The 18,067-nt window shown below is 38.4% G+C and overlaps 1 protein-coding gene across 6 annotated transcripts in view; it reads right to left on the bottom strand.

Moving 5' to 3' along the window:
- PARP4 (poly(ADP-ribose) polymerase family member 4) overlaps positions 1-18,067 on the bottom strand; it is a 260,869-nt gene that overhangs the window by 18,601 nt on the left and 224,201 nt on the right. For all 6 annotated transcript variants that reach the window (XM_064275429.1, XM_064275428.1, XM_064275424.1 and 3 more), the window contains one exon: positions 9,567-9,699. In XM_064275429.1, coding sequence (XP_064131499.1) covers positions 9,567-9,699 — 133 coding nt within the window. The remainder of the gene's footprint in view (positions 1-9,566; positions 9,700-18,067) is intronic.

The following is an 18,067-nucleotide window of genomic DNA, read 5'->3' as shown; positions in this document are numbered from 1 at the left end:
GAGATGGTTCAGAAGCAGTGAGGAGTTGCCAGTGGGAACCACCACCTTGCAGGCTGGATCGCCATGTGCGGTAAGGCAAGCAGTGGCGCTTGGGATGCGTTTTCCACATAGGGAGAGGCTGAGGAGCAGGGTCTGCTCAACCCTCCAGAACCAGCAAGAAGCAGCACTCAATCAGCAAAACATAAGTACATGCATCTAAGCTACCACGTGGTTCAAAAAACACCACCTTTGGGAAGAACTTCTCTCCCATTTACCTGCTCCCTCCCTACTCTGCACCAGGTCTGGGCTGGCTTCAGCAACTGCTGCATACCCTGGGCTGGAAGAGCACCCATCAAATGTTCTGAGCCATTCTCCCAGCTTTGGAGAGGGAACAAATTAACAAACAGGAAAAAATTATCTGCCAGCTCCCCTAAGCTGGAAACTCAGGGCAGGCACAGTTCCTTTGTCTAGGCACAGGCATAAGGGGGTCCACAGACTTTGAATGCCTTTCACCCCTGCATAGACCTGTGTGGGCTCACTCCATTGCATAGGTCCTCATTACCACACTACAACAGGGTATACACCTGAAGTCTAAGTTCAACTGTATCAGCTATAAGGTGGAGTGGGAGGTTCATGACATTTAACACTGCTCTGCTCATTAGCAAGGTCCTCACTTAAGCACATCAGGGACCTAAGGACCGGTGGTTTCACCCATATCACCTAGCCACTCATGACAAGGATCCAAGAATAAGTGCTGCCTCCCAGTCCCTACAGCCAATAGCATTGGGTACCCATACTCTGGCTGCAAAACCTACCCATCTACATGCTCCAGGGAACGGGGACACGCTTTCCTCCCAGACACTCAGGAGCAGCCGTAAGCCTCTTGCCTTACTCAGCACATGATCCCCTACTGGAGCCAGATACCTGTGCCTACGCCAATCACCCCTGTCCATCTAGAACTGTAGGTGAGAGCCTGAACCACACACTACGTGACTGACAACCTAGACACCTAAGATGAATTTATACAAGAAAAGCAAACGGACTCCTGGGTTCACATACCTAGTAAAAACTCTTAATGACCCTGGTGACAGGACATGAGAGCTTCAAATGTGACAATTATCAACTAGCTCACATGACTGGCCTATTTGGGCATATTAAAACAAGAAGCTAGAATATAGTATACAAACATAAATAAATATAATAACTTATTGATGGCTTGGAAACAACAGTCAACATCAAATCACATAAAGAGGCAGGACATGATGGCTTCAGTAAGTGAGCAAAACAAGAATCAAGAAATCTTCCGGAGGAAGATAATTTCTTGAAATTACCAGCAATAGAATTCAAAAGATGAATATACAGAGTTCTTCCTGAGATCAAGAGGGAGATCAGGAAAAATGCAGAACAAGTCGGGGAACACACAGTCAAAGCTATAGAGGAAATTAAGAAGGTTATGCAAAGCATAATGATAATTTTAATGGGCTGCAAGAATCCATAGAGAGACAGCAAACAGAAATCTAAAAGATTAACCACAAAATTTCAGAATTAGACAACTCAATATTAAGTCATAGGAGCAGTATTGAGGCAGAAAGTCAGAATTAGTGAAGTCAAAGATAAAGCACTTGACACCAACTCATTTGAGGAAAAAGCAGAAAAAAGAATTAAAAAAAAATGAAGAAACCCCAAGAATTCTGTGAGACTCTATCATGAGGAATAACCTACGAGTGATTGGAGTACCAGAACAGGGGTAAATAACAGAAAATACACACAGAATTGCTGAAGATTTGTTGGTGGAAAACTTCCCTGATATCATGAAAGATGAGAAGGTATCTATCCAAGAAGCTGATCGAACTCCACACAATGTAGATCCCAAAAGAAAGCCACCAAGACATATTATAATCAAACTTAAAAAACCAAAGGTAAAAAGAGAGTTTTAAGAGTGGCTAGGGATAAACAAAAAGTCATCTACAAAGGAGAGTCAAGAAGAGGAAGCTTGGACTACTCAGCAGAAACCATGCAGGCAAGAAGACAATGGGATGACATATATAAAGCCTTGAAGGAAAACACCTGGCAGCCAAGAATTATATACCCAACAAAACTCCCAACCATGACAGTGAAATTAGGGCATTTCCACATAAACAGAAGTTAAAGGAATTTGTAAAAACCAAACCAAAATTAAAAGAAATACTGAATGGAGACTTCTGGTTAGAAAATCAGTAATATCAGATAATAACAGAAGACTAGAACACAGGATAGAATAACCAGGTATCAACCCAGAAAGGGAAGTCACAAATAAAGCTAAAACACTGAAAATAGGGAAACAGAGACATCAATATGTAAAAGATGACAACATTAAAACAAAACATAGGGATTAAATGTAGTCACAGATCTTTCATATGGAGAAGAAGTCAAGGTGTTGTAAAGAAACAAAAGATTGTTTAAACTTAGAAAAATCGAGGTAAATATTCAGGTATCCACAAAGGAAACTAACAATCCTACACATCAAAATAAAAACCATAAAGACTCAGTAAATACAAAATCAAGAACAATGAAAAGAAAATACATAAAGAAAAATGACTCAGCACAGAAAATTAAGTGGAAAAAAGAAAGTGTCAACAACACACACCAAAAAAATACATGAAGGCGGGGCCAAGATGACTGACTAGGTAGAAGCTACAGCGGATCCCTCTTACAACAAAGACTCAGAAAAACAAGTGAATCGAGCACATATATGACAATCTACAAGCCCTGACCATCAAACACAGAACTAAGGAGCTGACCTGAGTGACAGGGGAGCAAAAAGCCACACTCTGAAGCGGCAACCGCTTCTGGAACCAGCGTTCCGTGCCACAGCCTTGAGCCTTTGCGGTTCCCTGGTGCCAGAGTGGTGGGGCTGATCAGGGCTTCCTGAGGCGGCGCAAGCAAGGGACGCAGCCCTAGCGCCCTGAAGTAACCTCGGCGGAAACCCAGCCAGCGCACACAGGCTGCACAACGACTCAGTTGACAAGAGAAGGAGAAATCGCAGGGAAGGCAGGGATTGGTTTTGGAGCCTGGAGTGCAGCGTCCCAGCCAGAAAACCTTGGCACTGGGCTTTGGACTAGGAGCGGAGGAACTGATCACGGCTTCCTGAGACAGCACAAGCACAGGACGAAGGCCTGACCTTTGAGGGCAATCTCGACCCAGCCAGCTGGCGCACACAGGCTACACGCCCCTCTGGAATCTCAGATAAAACAGTCATCACCAAGCAAGATAAGTAACTGTCTATATTGCCAGCACACTACTCTTCTTTGGTGAAGTGCCTGTTCATATCTTTTGCTAATTTTTTAACTGGGTTATTTGTCTTTTTGTTGTTGAGTTTTTGCAGTATCATATAGATTTTAGAGGTCAGAAGCTGATAGGAAATGTCATAGCTAACACTTTTTCCCAGTCTGTATGTAATCTTTTTACTCTTTTGGTGAAGTCTTTGGATGAGCATAGGTGTTTGATTTTTAGGAGCTCCCCGGTATCTAGTTTCTCTTCTGGTGTTTGTACATTGTTAGTAATGATTTGTATACTGTTTATGCCATGTATTAGGGCTTCTAGCATTGTTCCTGTTTTTTATTCCATAATCTTCAGCATTTTAGATTTTATAGTTAGGTCTTTGATCCATTTTGAATTTGTTTTTTGTGCGTGGTGTGAGGTGTGGGTCTTGTTTCATTTTTTTGCAGATGGGTATCCAGTTATGTCAGCACCATTTGTTAAAGAGACTGTCAACTGTCTTTTCCTCATTTGACTGACTTTGGGCCTTTCTCAAATCAAATATCAGCTGCTCATATGTGGATGGATTTATGTCTGGATTCTCAATTCTGTTCCACTGGTCTATGTATCTGTTGTTGTACCAGCACCAGGCTGTTTTGACTACTGTGGTGGTATAATAGGTTCTAAAATCAGGTACAGTGAGGCCTCCCACTTTGTTCTTCTTTTTCAGTAATGCTTTACTTATCTGGGGCCTCTTTCCTTTCCCCTTCCATATGAAGTTGGTTATTTGTTTCTCAATCTCATAAAAAAATGTCGTTGGAATCTGAATCAAAATTCCATTGTATCTACAGATCTCTTTTGGTAGAATAGATATTTTTACAATGTTAAGTTTTCCTATCCATGAGCAAGGTATGTTTTTCCACTTATGTAGGTCTGTTTTGGTTTCTTGCAGTAGTGTCATGTACTTTTCTTTGTATAAGGCTTTTACATCTCTGGTAAGATTTATTCCTAAGTATTTTATCTTCTTGGGGGCTATTGTAAATGGTATTGATTTGGTGATTTCCTCTTCGATATTCTTTTTGTTGTTATAGAGGAATCCAACTAATTTCTGTATGTTTATCTTGTATCCTGACACTCTACTGAACTCTTCTATTAGTTTCAGTAGGTTTCTTGAGGATTCCTTAGGGTTTTCTGTGTATATGATCATGTCACCTGCAAATAAAAATTCTTTTACTTCTTCCTTGCCAATCTGGATGCCCTTTATTTCTTTATCTAGCCTAACTGCTCTGGCTAGGACCTCAGGCACAATGCTGAATAAGAGTCGTGATAAAGGGCATCCTTGTCTGGTTCCCAGTCTCAAGGGGAATCCTTTCAGACTCTCTCCATTTAGAATGATGTTGGCTATTGGCTTTGCGCACTGGGTTTTTTTTGGCTTTGTATAAATGTCCTTTTTTATGTTGAGGAATTTTCCTTCTATTCCTATTTTGCTGAGAGTTTTTATCATGAATGTGTGTTGTACTTTGTCAAATGCCTTTTCTGCATCAATTGATAAGATCATGTGGTTCTTGTCTTTTGTTTTGTTTATATGATGGATTACATTAATTGTTTTTCTAATGTTGAACCATCCCTGCATACCTTGTATGAATCTCACTTGGCCATCGTGAATTTTTTTTTTTTTTGGATATGGTGTTGAATTCTATTGGCTAGAATTTTTTTTGAAGATTTTTGCATGTAAGTTCGTGAGGGATATAGGTCCATAATTTTCTTTTTTTGTGTGATGTTCTTACCTGGTTTTGGTATCAGGGATATGCTGGCTTCATAGAATGAGTTTGGGAATATTCCATCCATTTCTATGCTCTGAGATACCTTTAGTATTAGTGGTGTTAACTCTTCTCTGAAAGTTCAGTAGAAGTCTGCAGTGAAGCCATACCAGCCAGGATTGATTTTTTTTTTTTTGGCGGGAGTTTTTTGATTACCTTTTCAATCTCTTATTTTGTTATGGGTTTCTTCAGTTGTTCTACCTCTGTTAGTTTAGGTAAGTAGTGTGTTTCTAGAAATTCATCCATTTCTTCTAGGTTTTCAAATTTGTTAGAGTACAATTTTTCATAGTAATCTGATAAGTTTCTTTTAATTTCAGCTGGGTCTGCTGTGATATCGCCCATCTCATTTCTTATTCGGGCTATTTCCTTTCTCTCCTCTTTTTCTTTTTAAATCATTTTGGCCAAAAGTTTATCAATTTCGCTAAATTTTTCAAGGAACCAGCTTTTGATATTGTTAATTGCTTTTCTGTTCTCTATTTCATTTAATTCTGCTATAAAAAATTCTGCTATAATTTTTATTATTTGCTTTCTTCTGGTTCCTGAAGTGTTTTTGTTGTTCTTGTTGCTCTCTATTTGTTCAAGTTGTAGGGATAATTCTTTGATTTTGACCCTTTCTTCTTTTTGTACGTGTGCATTTATTGATATAAGTTGACCTCCAAGCACTGTTTTAGCTGTATCCCAAACGTTCTGATAGGAAGTATTTTCATTCTCATTGGATTCTATGAATTTCTTTATTTTATCCCTGGGTTAGTGGAGCTGGCTGATTATCTTTTCCCCCAGTTGTGAATTTATTCCTCTTCCATGGCTGGGAGAATGGCTCAGATTGCTCAGCAGGGCATATCTCAGGCCCAGGGAAACTGACAGTCACTGAAGCTGGCTTGGGGGCTGGGGGCACAGTAAAATATATGCAAGAACTTAGCTTTTGCCCAGAGCATCATTCTTCTTTGGTTCCAGAGGTGTGAGTAGGCTGTGCAGCTGGCTGTTTCTCCCTGAGGAAACTGCAGCTGAAGACTACCACCAGCCCACCACAGTCACTCCTGCGAATGGTGCCTGAGGGTTCCTGGTGATTCAGGTCCAGCAACTCCTCTCTGCTACTGAACCGTCTCTCTCTCTCCCTCTGCTGCTCAGTCTGTTTTCTAACTTTGCCTTTGATGTTCAGGGCTCCTACGTTGTCATAAATATAATCTTTTCACTTGTTTTTTCAGGTCTTCATTGTAAGAGGGATCACCGGAAGCGTCTGACTACTCCACCATCTTGACCCCACCCTTGTTTGATTTCTTGGTGGCTACATTCATGGCCATTAATTGTGATTCCAAGTAAAATGAAATCCTTGACGCCTTCATCCTTTCTCCGTTTATCATGGTGACGCTTATTGGTCCAGTTGTGAGGATTTTTGTTTTCTTTATCTTGAGATGTAATCCATACTGAAAGCTAAAGTCTTTGATCTTCATCAGTAAGTTCAAGTCCTCTTTGCTTTCAGCAAGCAAGGTTGTGCCATCTGCATATTGCAGGTTGTTTATCAGTTTTCTTCCAATAATGATGCTGCATTCTTAGTCATATAGTCCAGTTACAGATTATTTGTTCAGCATACATACTGAATAATTACGATAACAGGATACAACCATGGCACACACCATTCCTGATTTTATACCATGAAGTATCCCCTTGTTCTGTTCAAACGACTGCTTATTGGTCTTTGTACAGGTTTCACATGAGCATAATTGTTCTGGAATTCCCATCTTTTGTAATGTTCTCCATAATTTGTTATGATCCACACAGTAGAATGCCTTTGCATAGTCAATGAAACACAGGTAAACACCTTTCTGATATTCTTTCCTTTAACCCAAGATCCATCTGACATCAGCAATGATATCCCTGGTTCCATGTCCTCTTCTGAATCCGGCTTGAATTTCTGGCAGTTCACTATCGATATAAAGCTGCAACCGTTTTTTAATTATCTTCACCAAAGTTTTACTTATGTGTGGTATTAATTATACTGTTTGATAACTTCCACTTTCTGTTGGATCACCTTTCTTTGAAATGGGCACAAATATGGATCTCTTCCTGTCAGTTGACCAGGTAGCTGCTTTCAAATTTCTTGGCATAGACAAGTGACTGTTTCCAGTGTTGTATTCATTTGTTAATACATCTCAATTGGTACTCTGTCAATTTCTGGAGCCCTGTTTTTCATCAATGCCTTTGGTGCAGCTTGGACTTCTTCCTTCAATATCATCAGTTCTTGAAGTGGTTCAACGTTGATCAATTTTTTTGGTACAGTGACTCTGTATATTCCTTTCATCTGCTTCTGATGCTTCCTGAGTTGTTTAATATTTTCCCCATAGAATCTTTCAATATTGTAACTAGAGGCTTGAATTTTTTCTTTGGTTTCTTCAGCTTGAGAAATTCTGAGTATGTTCTTTTCTTTTGGTTTTCTATCTCCAGATCTTTGCACATGTCATTATAATACTTTGTTTTGTCAAGCAGCCCTTTGAAATCTTCTGTTCAGGTTTTTTACTTCATCATTTCTTCTGTTCACTTTAGCTACTCTACCTTCAAGAGCAAGTTTTAGAGTCTCTTTCTGACATCCATTTTGGTCTTTTCTTTCTTTCCTCCCTTTTTAATGACCTTTTTCTTTCCTTGATGTCATCCCACAAATTATCTGTTTTTGGCATGGACAAGTGACTCTTTCCAGCATTGTATCCATTTATTGAAACATCATTAGTGTTCAATGTATCAAAACTATCTTTGAGATGGTCTCTAAATTCAGGTGGGATATACTGAAGGTCGTACTTTGGCTCTTGTGGACTTGCTTTCATTTTCTTCAGCTTCAACTTGAACTTGCATATGAGCAGTTGATGGTCTGTTCCACAGTCAGCCCCTGGCCATGTTCTGTCTGATGATTTGTTGTACTGTGGTGTTTTGTGTGTTGCTATGATGCTGGAAGCTATGCCACCGGTATTTCAAATAACAGCAGGATCATTCCTGGTGGGCAGGTTTCAGTGTCGCTTCCAGACTAAGACAGACTAGGAAGAAAGACTTCAGGATCTACTTCTTTAAAAAACTGGCCAGTGAAAACCTTATTAATGGTAGCGGAACAATGTCTGATATGATGCCAGAAGATGAGCCCCTCTGGTTGGAAGGCACTCAAATTATGACTAGAGGAGGGCTGCCTCCTCAAAGTAGAGTTGACCTTAATGACATGGATGGAGTAAAGCTTTTGAGACCTTCATTTGATGTGTCAAGACTCAAAAGAGAAGAAACAGCTGCAAACATCCATTAATAATCAGAATGTGGAATGTAGGAATTATGAATTTAGGAAAATTGGAAGTTGTCAAACATGAAATGGAATGCTTAAAGATCTGTATCCTAGGCATTAGTGAGATGAAATTGGCCATTTTAAATCGACAATCATATGGTCTAGTATGCCAGGAACAATAAACTGAAGAGGAACTACATCGTATTCACTGTTGAAAAGAACACTTTAAAATCTATCCTCTTGACCAAGGCAAAGTCATAGAAGCTTCCAAGATATAACTAAACACCTTGATGGACCTAGTTGCTGGAGCTGAGGGCTGGGGACCATGCTGTCTGGAGACATCTAAGTCAACTGGCATAACATACTACATAAAGAAAATGTTCTACTTCCTACTTTGGTGAGTAACATTTGGGGTCTTAAAAGCTTGCGAGTGGCCATCTAAGATATAACTAGCGGTCTCTTCCCATCTAGACCAAAGGTGAGTGAAGAAAACCAAAGACCCAAGGGAGCAATTAGTCCAAAGGACAAATGGACCACACCACCACAGCTGCCACCAGCCTAAGCCCAGAGGAACTAGAGGGTGCCCGGCTACCCCTATTGACTGCTCTGACAGGGATCACAATAGAGAGTCCTGGAGAGGGTGGGAGAAGGATGTAGAACAGAAAATCAAATTCATAAAAGAAGACTAGACTTACTGGCCTGAGACTAGAGGAACCTCCGAGATTATGGCCCTAAGACACCCCTCTGATTTGGAACCACAGTCATTCCTGGGAACCACTTTCCAGCCAAACAACAGACAGGCCTAAAAAAAATAACACCAGAAACGAACTTGCTCCATAGAACAATCAATTATACCAGACCAAAGAGGTGCCCAAAAGCTAAGATGAGAAAGCAGAAAGGGACAGGAAAACCAGATAAAAGGAAATGGGGAAACCAGGGCAGAAATGGGAAGAAGGCTGTCATGGAACACTTTGTGTACAATTTTTTGAATGGGATACTAATTTGCTCTGTAAACTTTCACCTAATACACAATATTTTTTTAAAAGTTACCTAGATAGACAGACAGACACGGATAGATAGATGGATGATAGGTAGATAGGTAGGCAGATGATAGATAGATGACAGATGATAGATGATACATAGACAGACAGATAGACAGATAGATCAGTTTTAAAAAAGTAGTATATAAATGCAAGATAATTCCTTGTAGCCTTCTTACAAGGTTATTTAATAAGAAATGGTTGAAAATAAATAGCTAAAACTTATAAAGTCACCTGGAAATGGAAATGTCATCTAATTTCATCAGTGATTTGAATACTATTCCTTCTTCTTTGAACTTAGCGCGAAGAAACTGTAGTACAAGAAATGTGGCAATCAGGTCCAGGAGACATTCTTGTCCCTTTATACCTAAAAGGAAAAAAAAAAAACTCCTTACGTCTGTTTGAAACTGCATCTCACATTGTGTCCATTTATAAAAGTCCTATTAAAAAATTACAATACTATTAAACCTTAAAGTAATAGCAGATCATAAACTCTGTAATACTCCTCAAGGCCCTTAACTAGCCTGCTGTTGAAATAGAAAATTAGGAAGACTGGAACATGTGCTATCATATTATACTGAAGGTTTTTAGGAAACTATATCCAGAGCTCACCTCCCTCGACAAATTCAATAACCAGTAGGCATGAAGTATGATGAAAGAAAGTTTGTTTCTAAGCTCTTGCTACAAACAGCTCAGAAGAATAAACTTTAAATATACAATAGATATGGCCGATTATGGAAACCCTCGTGGTGTAGCTGTTAAGTGCTACAGCTGCTAATCAAAATGTCAGCAGTTCAAACCCACCAGGCACTCCTTGGAAACTCTATGGGGCAGTTCTACTCTGGTCTATAGGGCCACTATGAGTCAGAATCAACTTGATGACAATGGATTTGGTTTGGTTTTTTCCTATGGCTGATTATACCAGTGTATCAAATTATTTCTAGTGAATAGTACCTAAACAGTGCTATTTAACAAATCAAGATATTTACTATATTATGAAATACAAAACTGAAAATGAATGTTTTGATATAGTGAACCCAGAAATTAACAATCCATTTCTATTTCTAAAACAATGCAAGTCACATTTAAAATCGCTTTAAAATATAAAATAGTTCCAAAATAGTTATATTCCCAATTCCTATTTCATCAAGTTAATTTTATTCAAATTTTTCCCATCTATCTTCATTATCAGTAGTGTCACAGTGAGTCTTCCAATTGGTAAATCATCTTTATTTCTATCTAATGTGTTTGGCATAAAGCACTGTTTGTATTACTATCACACAGCCACTTAATGTATTGTTTTATTTGATTATGAAATAGTTTAAGTACACAAAAATGTAAACGGAATAGTATGATGACTAGTCCCCCTTTGTATCTCTCCTCCAATCCATTTCCCTCCCCTCTCTCTTCAAAGAGACCACTCAGAAATACTGTTCTGATTTTGAGAATTACATTTTCATGATGTACATTGCTCTTGAAATAGGCTCATTAAACAATATTCAGTAAAAACAAAAAAACAGAATATTCAGTGTTTATGATTTCTAATTCCTATTCCCAGGATTACTTCATAAACTTGTGCTGAACTTCTTTTACTCACCTTTTTAGGATTTCTGTCCTACAGCTTCTGTATGTACCCAATATCAGCATGAATTAAGGTCGTTTTAGGCTGACTACCTTCTTTAATAGACACTGTGTTATTCAAAATAAAGTAATTGAGGCAATACCTTACAGCATGAAATACATATAAAAACTCAAATATGTTATGACTTCTTTTCTGAGTGAGAATTTTTTTTTTTTAAAGCAACCATAACAAAACCCTTGCCTTATAATTGCTATATTGTTGTCAGGTGCCATGCAGTCGGTTCCAACTCATAGCAACCCTATGTACAACAGAATGAAACATCGCCCAGTCCTGCACCATCCTCGCAATCATTTTATGTTTGAGCCCATTGTTGCAGCTACTGTGTCAATTCATCTCATTGAGGGTCTTCCTCTTTTTTGCTGACTCTCTACTTTACCAAGCATGATGTCCTTCTCCAGGGACCGGTCCCTCCTGATAGCATGTCCAAAGTATGTGAGATGAAGTTGCACCATCCTCGCTTCTAAGGAGCATTCTGGCTGTACTTCTTCCAAGACAGATTTGTTCATCCCTCCAGCAGTTTAGGGTATATTCAATATTCTTTGCCAACACCATAATTCAAATGCATCAGTCCTTCTTCAGTATTCTTTATTCATTGCCCAGCTTTTGCCTGCATGTGAGGCGACTGAAAATACTATGGCTTGGGTCAGGCACACCTTAGTTCTCAAAGTGACATGTTTGCTTTGGAACACATTAAAGATGTCTTTTGCAGCAGATCTGTCCAACACAATTCGTCGTTTGATTTCTTGATGGCTACTTCCCTGGGCATTGATTGTAAATCCAAGTAAAATGAAATCCTTGACAACTTCATTATTTTCTCCAATTATCATGATGTTGCTCATTGCTCCAGATGTGAGGATTTTTGTTTTTTTTATGTTGGGGTATAATCCAAACTGAAGTCTTCAATCTTCATCAGTAAGTCCTTCAAGTCCTCTTTGCTCTCAGCAAGCAAGGTTGTGTCATCTGCATATGGCGGGTCGCTAATGAATCCTCCTCCAATCCTGATGCCGGATTCTTCTTCATATAGTCAAGCTTCTCAGATTATTTGCTCAGCATACATACTGAAAAGTATGGTGAAAAGATACAACCCTGACGCACACCTTTCCTAACCTTAAACCACGTGACAACAGTCGAACAACAGTCTATGTATAGACCAAGCACAATTAAGTGTTCAGGAATTTCCATTCTTCATGTTATCCTAATTTGTTATGATCTACACAGTAGAATGCCTTTGCATAGTAAATAAAACACAGGTAAACATATTGTAATTAAGATAATTAACTGTCTTATAATTAAGAATATACAATTACTTTTTTGAGTAAAGACCAAAGGGACTTGTGCATAATATGAATATATCTGTACAAACACCATTAATTTTATGTCACTGAAATAACCAAAACAGCTTCTAAGATGAGAGGGATTTTATTAAGTGACATCATTCTTCTAATTTAGAATAACTGAATAAATCTTTAGTAAAACAAAACTACAAAATTAATCCATTATCCCACAAAAGAAAATCATTGGAGACAAATAAAAAGGAGTTTAATTAGCGAGTTCTCTTTTTTTAGGCTAATATTTAAATGATAATAATAAGCAACACAACTCCATTTAAGAATACCATCAATGATAAAATCATGAAACAATGTATTAGAGTAATTTAAAAAACAAATTCAGGTGGTAAAGGAGAGATAAAAGAGAAACAAAAAGACAAAAAAAGTTGGATAGAGAGATATGAAAACAACTCGAAAAAATCAGACAGCTTGGGACTACATATAGGGAAAAAGGAGCAGAAAAGCACACACCACCAGAAAAATACCATGGGTAATATAAGTAAGACAGGGAAAATCCATATATAGGATATATCCGTAAAGAAATCTCATCTTAACTTTTAACATTGAACTCCCTAGTTTCCTCTTATTTTTCTAGTCCTTCTTTCTCAGTCTTTTTTGCTGTTTCCTGCTCTGCCTGGCCACTAAATATTGGTGTTCACCAAGGATAGCCCTAAGCCCTCTTCTCTGCTCTAGGTATGCTTTCTTTAGTTGATCTTACCTAGACACATGGCTTTAAATACCACTAATTTTCCAACTCTGACCTCTTCCCTCAGCTCTAGCCTCACATATCCAAGTATGCATTTCCCTCGAATGTCTAACAGGCATCTCAAACTTAAAGTGTCCAAAATACAATTCCAAATATTAGTGTTTCTAAGGCTCAGCTACAGGTGATGTTTTCTCTTTCCATGTTCTAGCCTGAAATCCTCGCTCTTACGCTAACTATTCATACCTGATTCTTCCTGGAAAACACATCTCAAATCTTCCCAATTACACAATTCAATTTTTTAAAAGATTATTGTCATTGTTTGCCATCAAGTCACCTCGTACTCACAGTGACCCCATGTACAACAAAACAAAACTCTGCCTGCCCTGCTCCACCTTCATGATTGTTGGCATGCTTCAGTCCATTGTTGCAGCTACTGTGCCAATACATCTCACCAAAAATGATGTCCCCCTCTAATAACTGGTCTGTCCTGATGACATGTCCAGAATAAGTAAGTAGAAGTCTGTGATCCACAGGGTTTTCATTAGCTAACATTTGGAAGTAGATTGCCAGGCCTTTCTTCCTAATCTTAGTCTGGAAGCTCTGCTAAAACATGCACCATAGATGACCCTGCTGGAATTTGAAATACCAGTGGCATAGCTTTCAGCATCATACCAACCACAGTATGACAAACTGACAAACAGGTTGGTGAATGTAATTAATGCTAATAAATTGTACACTTAGAAATGGTTAAAAGGGCAAATTTTATATTATACAAATTTTAGCATAAAAAAAAAAGAACCTAGCAGAAAAAAATAACCTACAAATGGAATTGCTAGGTTAAAGAAAAGGTTTATGTTTAGCTTTATAAGAAACTACCAGACAACATTTTCACCGTTAACAATGTATTTTATTTTCCCACCAGCAATGTATGCAAGTTCCAGTTGCTCCATAACTTTACCAAGATTTTATTTTTTCAATCTTTTTTTAATTTTAGGCATTCTGGTTGGTTTGTAGTAGTATCTCGCTGTAGTTTTTTATTTTCCTGATGAATACTTTTTCATGTGCTTGTTGGCCATTTGTAACTATTTTGTGAAGCATCTGTTCAAATATTTTGCTCATATTTGTCTTTTTATTTTTGAGTTTCTGTATATCTTGGGTATCAGTGCTTTGTCAGATACATGTTTTGTGAATGTTTCTCCCAATCAATGATTTGTCTATTCATTTTCTTAATGCTGAATTTGATTTTAATTTTGATGACCTCCAATTTTTTTTTTTTCTTTATGGTTCATACCTTTTGTGCATTTTCTAAAAATACCTTTGCCCACTCCAAATTCATGAAGATACTCTCCTATGTTTCCTTTTAAAAGTTTTTAATAGTTTTATATTTAGGTCTATGATCCACCTCAAATTAATTTTTGAAAACGGCATAAAGTAAGGATGAAAGTTCAGAAATCCAATCGTTCTAACATCAGATTTGAAAAAGCTTTCCCTTCTTGTTAATTTGATTGGTGTCTGCAGAAAATCAATGAACTAAATGTTAAGGTCACTTTCTGGACTTTCTATTTTCCATTGGCCTATTATTATTACCCTTATGGTAATACAAACTGTGTGTTTGACATCAGGTAATTTATACCCTCCAATTCTCTCATTCTAGTGTAAGATTATCTTGGCTATCCTAGGCCCTACTGAATTTCCATATGTATTTTAGGGTTGTCTTGTCAATTTCTACAAGAATATCCGCTGGGATTGCATTGACTCTATAGATTCATTTGAGGACAACTGACATTATTGACTTTCCTAATCCCATTATATTGAAAAAATTTTCCACTCATTAAGGTCTTTTAAAAGTTTTCTCAATAATATTGTTAGTTTTCATTGAAGAAATCCTGCACATCTTTCTTTAAATTTATTTGTATGTATTTGATGTTTTTTAATGCTACTGTAATGGTATTTTTTAAATTGCATTTTCTGATTATTTGTAGCTAGTATATTGAATTACAACTGATTTTTCATTTTGACCATGTATCAGCTTTTGTTACCTAGTTGACAGATTTTTTTTTTTATTTATTTCAGTACTTTAAACCCAAACCAAACCCAATGCAGTTGAGTCAACTGCGACTTATAGCGACCCTACAGGACAGAGTAGAACCACCCCCAAAGGGTTTCCAAGGCTATAAATCTTTACAGAAGCAGACTGCCACATCCTTCTCCTGCTGAGTGCCTGGTGGGTTCGAAATACCGACCTTCCAGTTAGGAGTCAAGTGCTTTAACCACTGTACCACCAGGGCTTCCATTTCAATACTTCAGAGATGTTTCATTATTTCTAGCTTCTGTTATCTCAGGTGTGAAGTAAGATGAAATTCTCATAGATATTCTCCAGAATGTAATCTGTCCTTTTTCTCTGGGTGCTTTTAAGATTTATCTTAGGCTTTCAGCAGTCTGACTTTTGTTTCCCTAAAAACGATCTTTTTTTATTTATCTCTTTGGGGTTCTGCTGCATTTCTTGGGTCTGTGGGTTGATGTCCTTCATTAATTTTAGAAAAATTTCCACCACTGTTTACACACATTAAACCATTTGATGTTCTACAAGTCCTGGATGCTCTGTTGTTGTTGTTGTTGTTGTTGTTGTTGTTGTTTTCCTATGCTTCAGTTTGGATAATTTTTATTGACCTATCTTTGAATTAAATGTTCATTTTTTATGTTGTATCCATATTGCTGTTAAGCCTATCCAATGAATTTTTCATTTGATTCTAATTTATAGTTTCCACCTGTCTCCTAAAACTCCCCCATTTGTTCACCGATCCTATCTTTCCTTCTGGTAAATCCTCTAATATACTTATAATAGAATTTTTAAAGTCCTTCTCTACTAATTTCAACATTGGGGACATCTGTAGATCAGCATGTACAGCTAATCATTTTTTCTCTTGATTATCAGTCACATTTTCCTGCTTCTTCATGTCTATTAAATTTTTATTCTATACTGAACAGTGAAGATTATATCTTGTAGCGATCCTGGATTATTACCTTGCTCTAAACAGTGCCAAGTTTTGTTCTGGTGGCTTCCATGAAGGCTTTGTTGAGGTTTTGTTAGGATGCACATATTTTGGTTTTGTCTTTTGTCCTAGGGCGTAGTCCTTAGTCACGAGTATGGTCTTTATGACCCTTTTTGGATTCCAACGGAAAATCTGAGCTGTCCACAAAGCCTCTCCAATTTGGTGTGACTTGAACTCCAGATTCTGTCTCTCCCCCATCTGGCAGAAGTTGAAGGTTTTGAATGATCTTTAAGGTTCCCAGCTATTGTTTTTTTCTGGATTCCTTGAAGTCACATCCTATGCATGCGTAGGTCAGGGATGAGCCAAGGAACTGAGGGGAATTTTTACAGATTTCAGAGCTCCCTGCTCTGTGGCTCCCTCATCTCGAGGATTTTCATCCTTAATTTCCAGACACTCTGGTAGCCTGGCACTCAGATCCCATGTTCTCATCCTATTAGGACTGTTTCTACTTCAGTTATAACCTCCCAATGCTTCATGAACTGTGAAGTACTGTTTGGTGAGAAACTGGATAAATGTGAAGCTCACTTAGTTTGCTCCTCTTCTTTCAATGACGGTGTCCCCTCTAGCTTCTCCCTGTTTTTGGTTGCTCCTCAGGCCTTCAAACAGGTTTTTGCTGTTGTGGTTTTTATTGAGCTTTAGGTAAAAGTTTATAAATCTAGTCAGTCTCTCATATAAAAAGCCTGACACACCCCACTGTGCACTCCCAGCTACTCTCCCCTTAATGAGACACCACATTCTTCCTCTCCATGCTGTATTCCCCATGTCTATTCAACCAGCTCCTGTACCCCTCTTGCTTCTCATCTCGCCACCAGACAGGAGTCATCCACATAGTCTCATGTGTCTACTTGAGCCATGAAGTTCACTCTTCACCAGTGTCATTGTTTATCTTATAGTCTAGGCCAATCCCTGTCTGAAGAGTTGGTTTCAGGAATGGTTCCAATCCTGGGCTATCAAAAGGTCTGGCAACCATGACCAACAGGGTTCCTCCAGTCTCAGTCAGACCATTAAGGCTGGTCTTTTTACAGGAATTTAAGATCTGCATCCCACTGTTCTCCTGCTCCATCAGGGATTTTCTGTTGTGTTTCCTGTCAGGGCAGTGATCAGTGGTAGACAGGCACCATCTAGTTCTTCCGGTCTCTGATCAGTAGTAGCCAGGCACCATCTAGTTCTTCTGGTCTCAGGCTGATAGAGTCTCTGGTTTATGTGTCCCTCTCTGTCTCTTGGGCTAATGTTAACCTTGTATCTTTGGTGTTCATTCTCCTTTGCTCCAGGTTGAGACCAATTTATGCTTGCTAAGACCCCAGACGCCTCTCACCAGAGTACAGAAGTTTTCTTAATACATTTTGTTATGCCAATTGACCTAGATGTCTCCTGAAACCACGGTCCCCAGGCCCCCATCCCTGCTACTCTGGCCTTCAAAGCGTTTTGTTGTATTCAGAAAACTTCTTTGCTTTTGGTTTCGTTCCGTTGTACTGACTATCCCTGTGTTGTGTGTTGCCCTTCCCTTCACCTAAAAAAATTTGTGTCTAGTATCTAGTTAGTAAATATCCCTCTCCCTCCTTCCCCACCCTTGTAAGCATCAAAGAATATTTCTTCTGTGTTTAAACTTTATCTAGAGTTCTAATAATAGTGCTCTTATACAATATTTGTTCTTTTGCAGTTGACTAACTTAGCATGTCTTCCAGATTCCTCCATGTTATGAAATGTTTCACAGATTCATCATTGTTCTCAACCGTTTTGTGTATTATTCCATTGTGTGAATATACCATAAGTTATTTATCCACTCATCCGTTGATGGGCACCTTGGTTGCTTCCATCATTTTGCTATTATAAACAGTGCTGCAATGAACATGGGTGTGCATATATCTGTTTGTGTGAAGGCTCTTATTTCTTTAGGGTATATTCCAAGGAGTGGAACTCCTGGGTCATACGGTAGTTCTAATTGTTGCTGTTTATGGAAGTGCAAAATTGATTTCCAAAGTGGCTGTACCATTTTACATTCCCAC

This window comes from Loxodonta africana, chromosome 23, assembly GCF_030014295.1.
Source record: "Loxodonta africana isolate mLoxAfr1 chromosome 23, mLoxAfr1.hap2, whole genome shotgun sequence".
Classification (NCBI taxonomy): Eukaryota; Metazoa; Chordata; class Mammalia; order Proboscidea; family Elephantidae; genus Loxodonta; species Loxodonta africana.
This window is presented reverse-complemented; position numbering and strand designations above follow the sequence as displayed.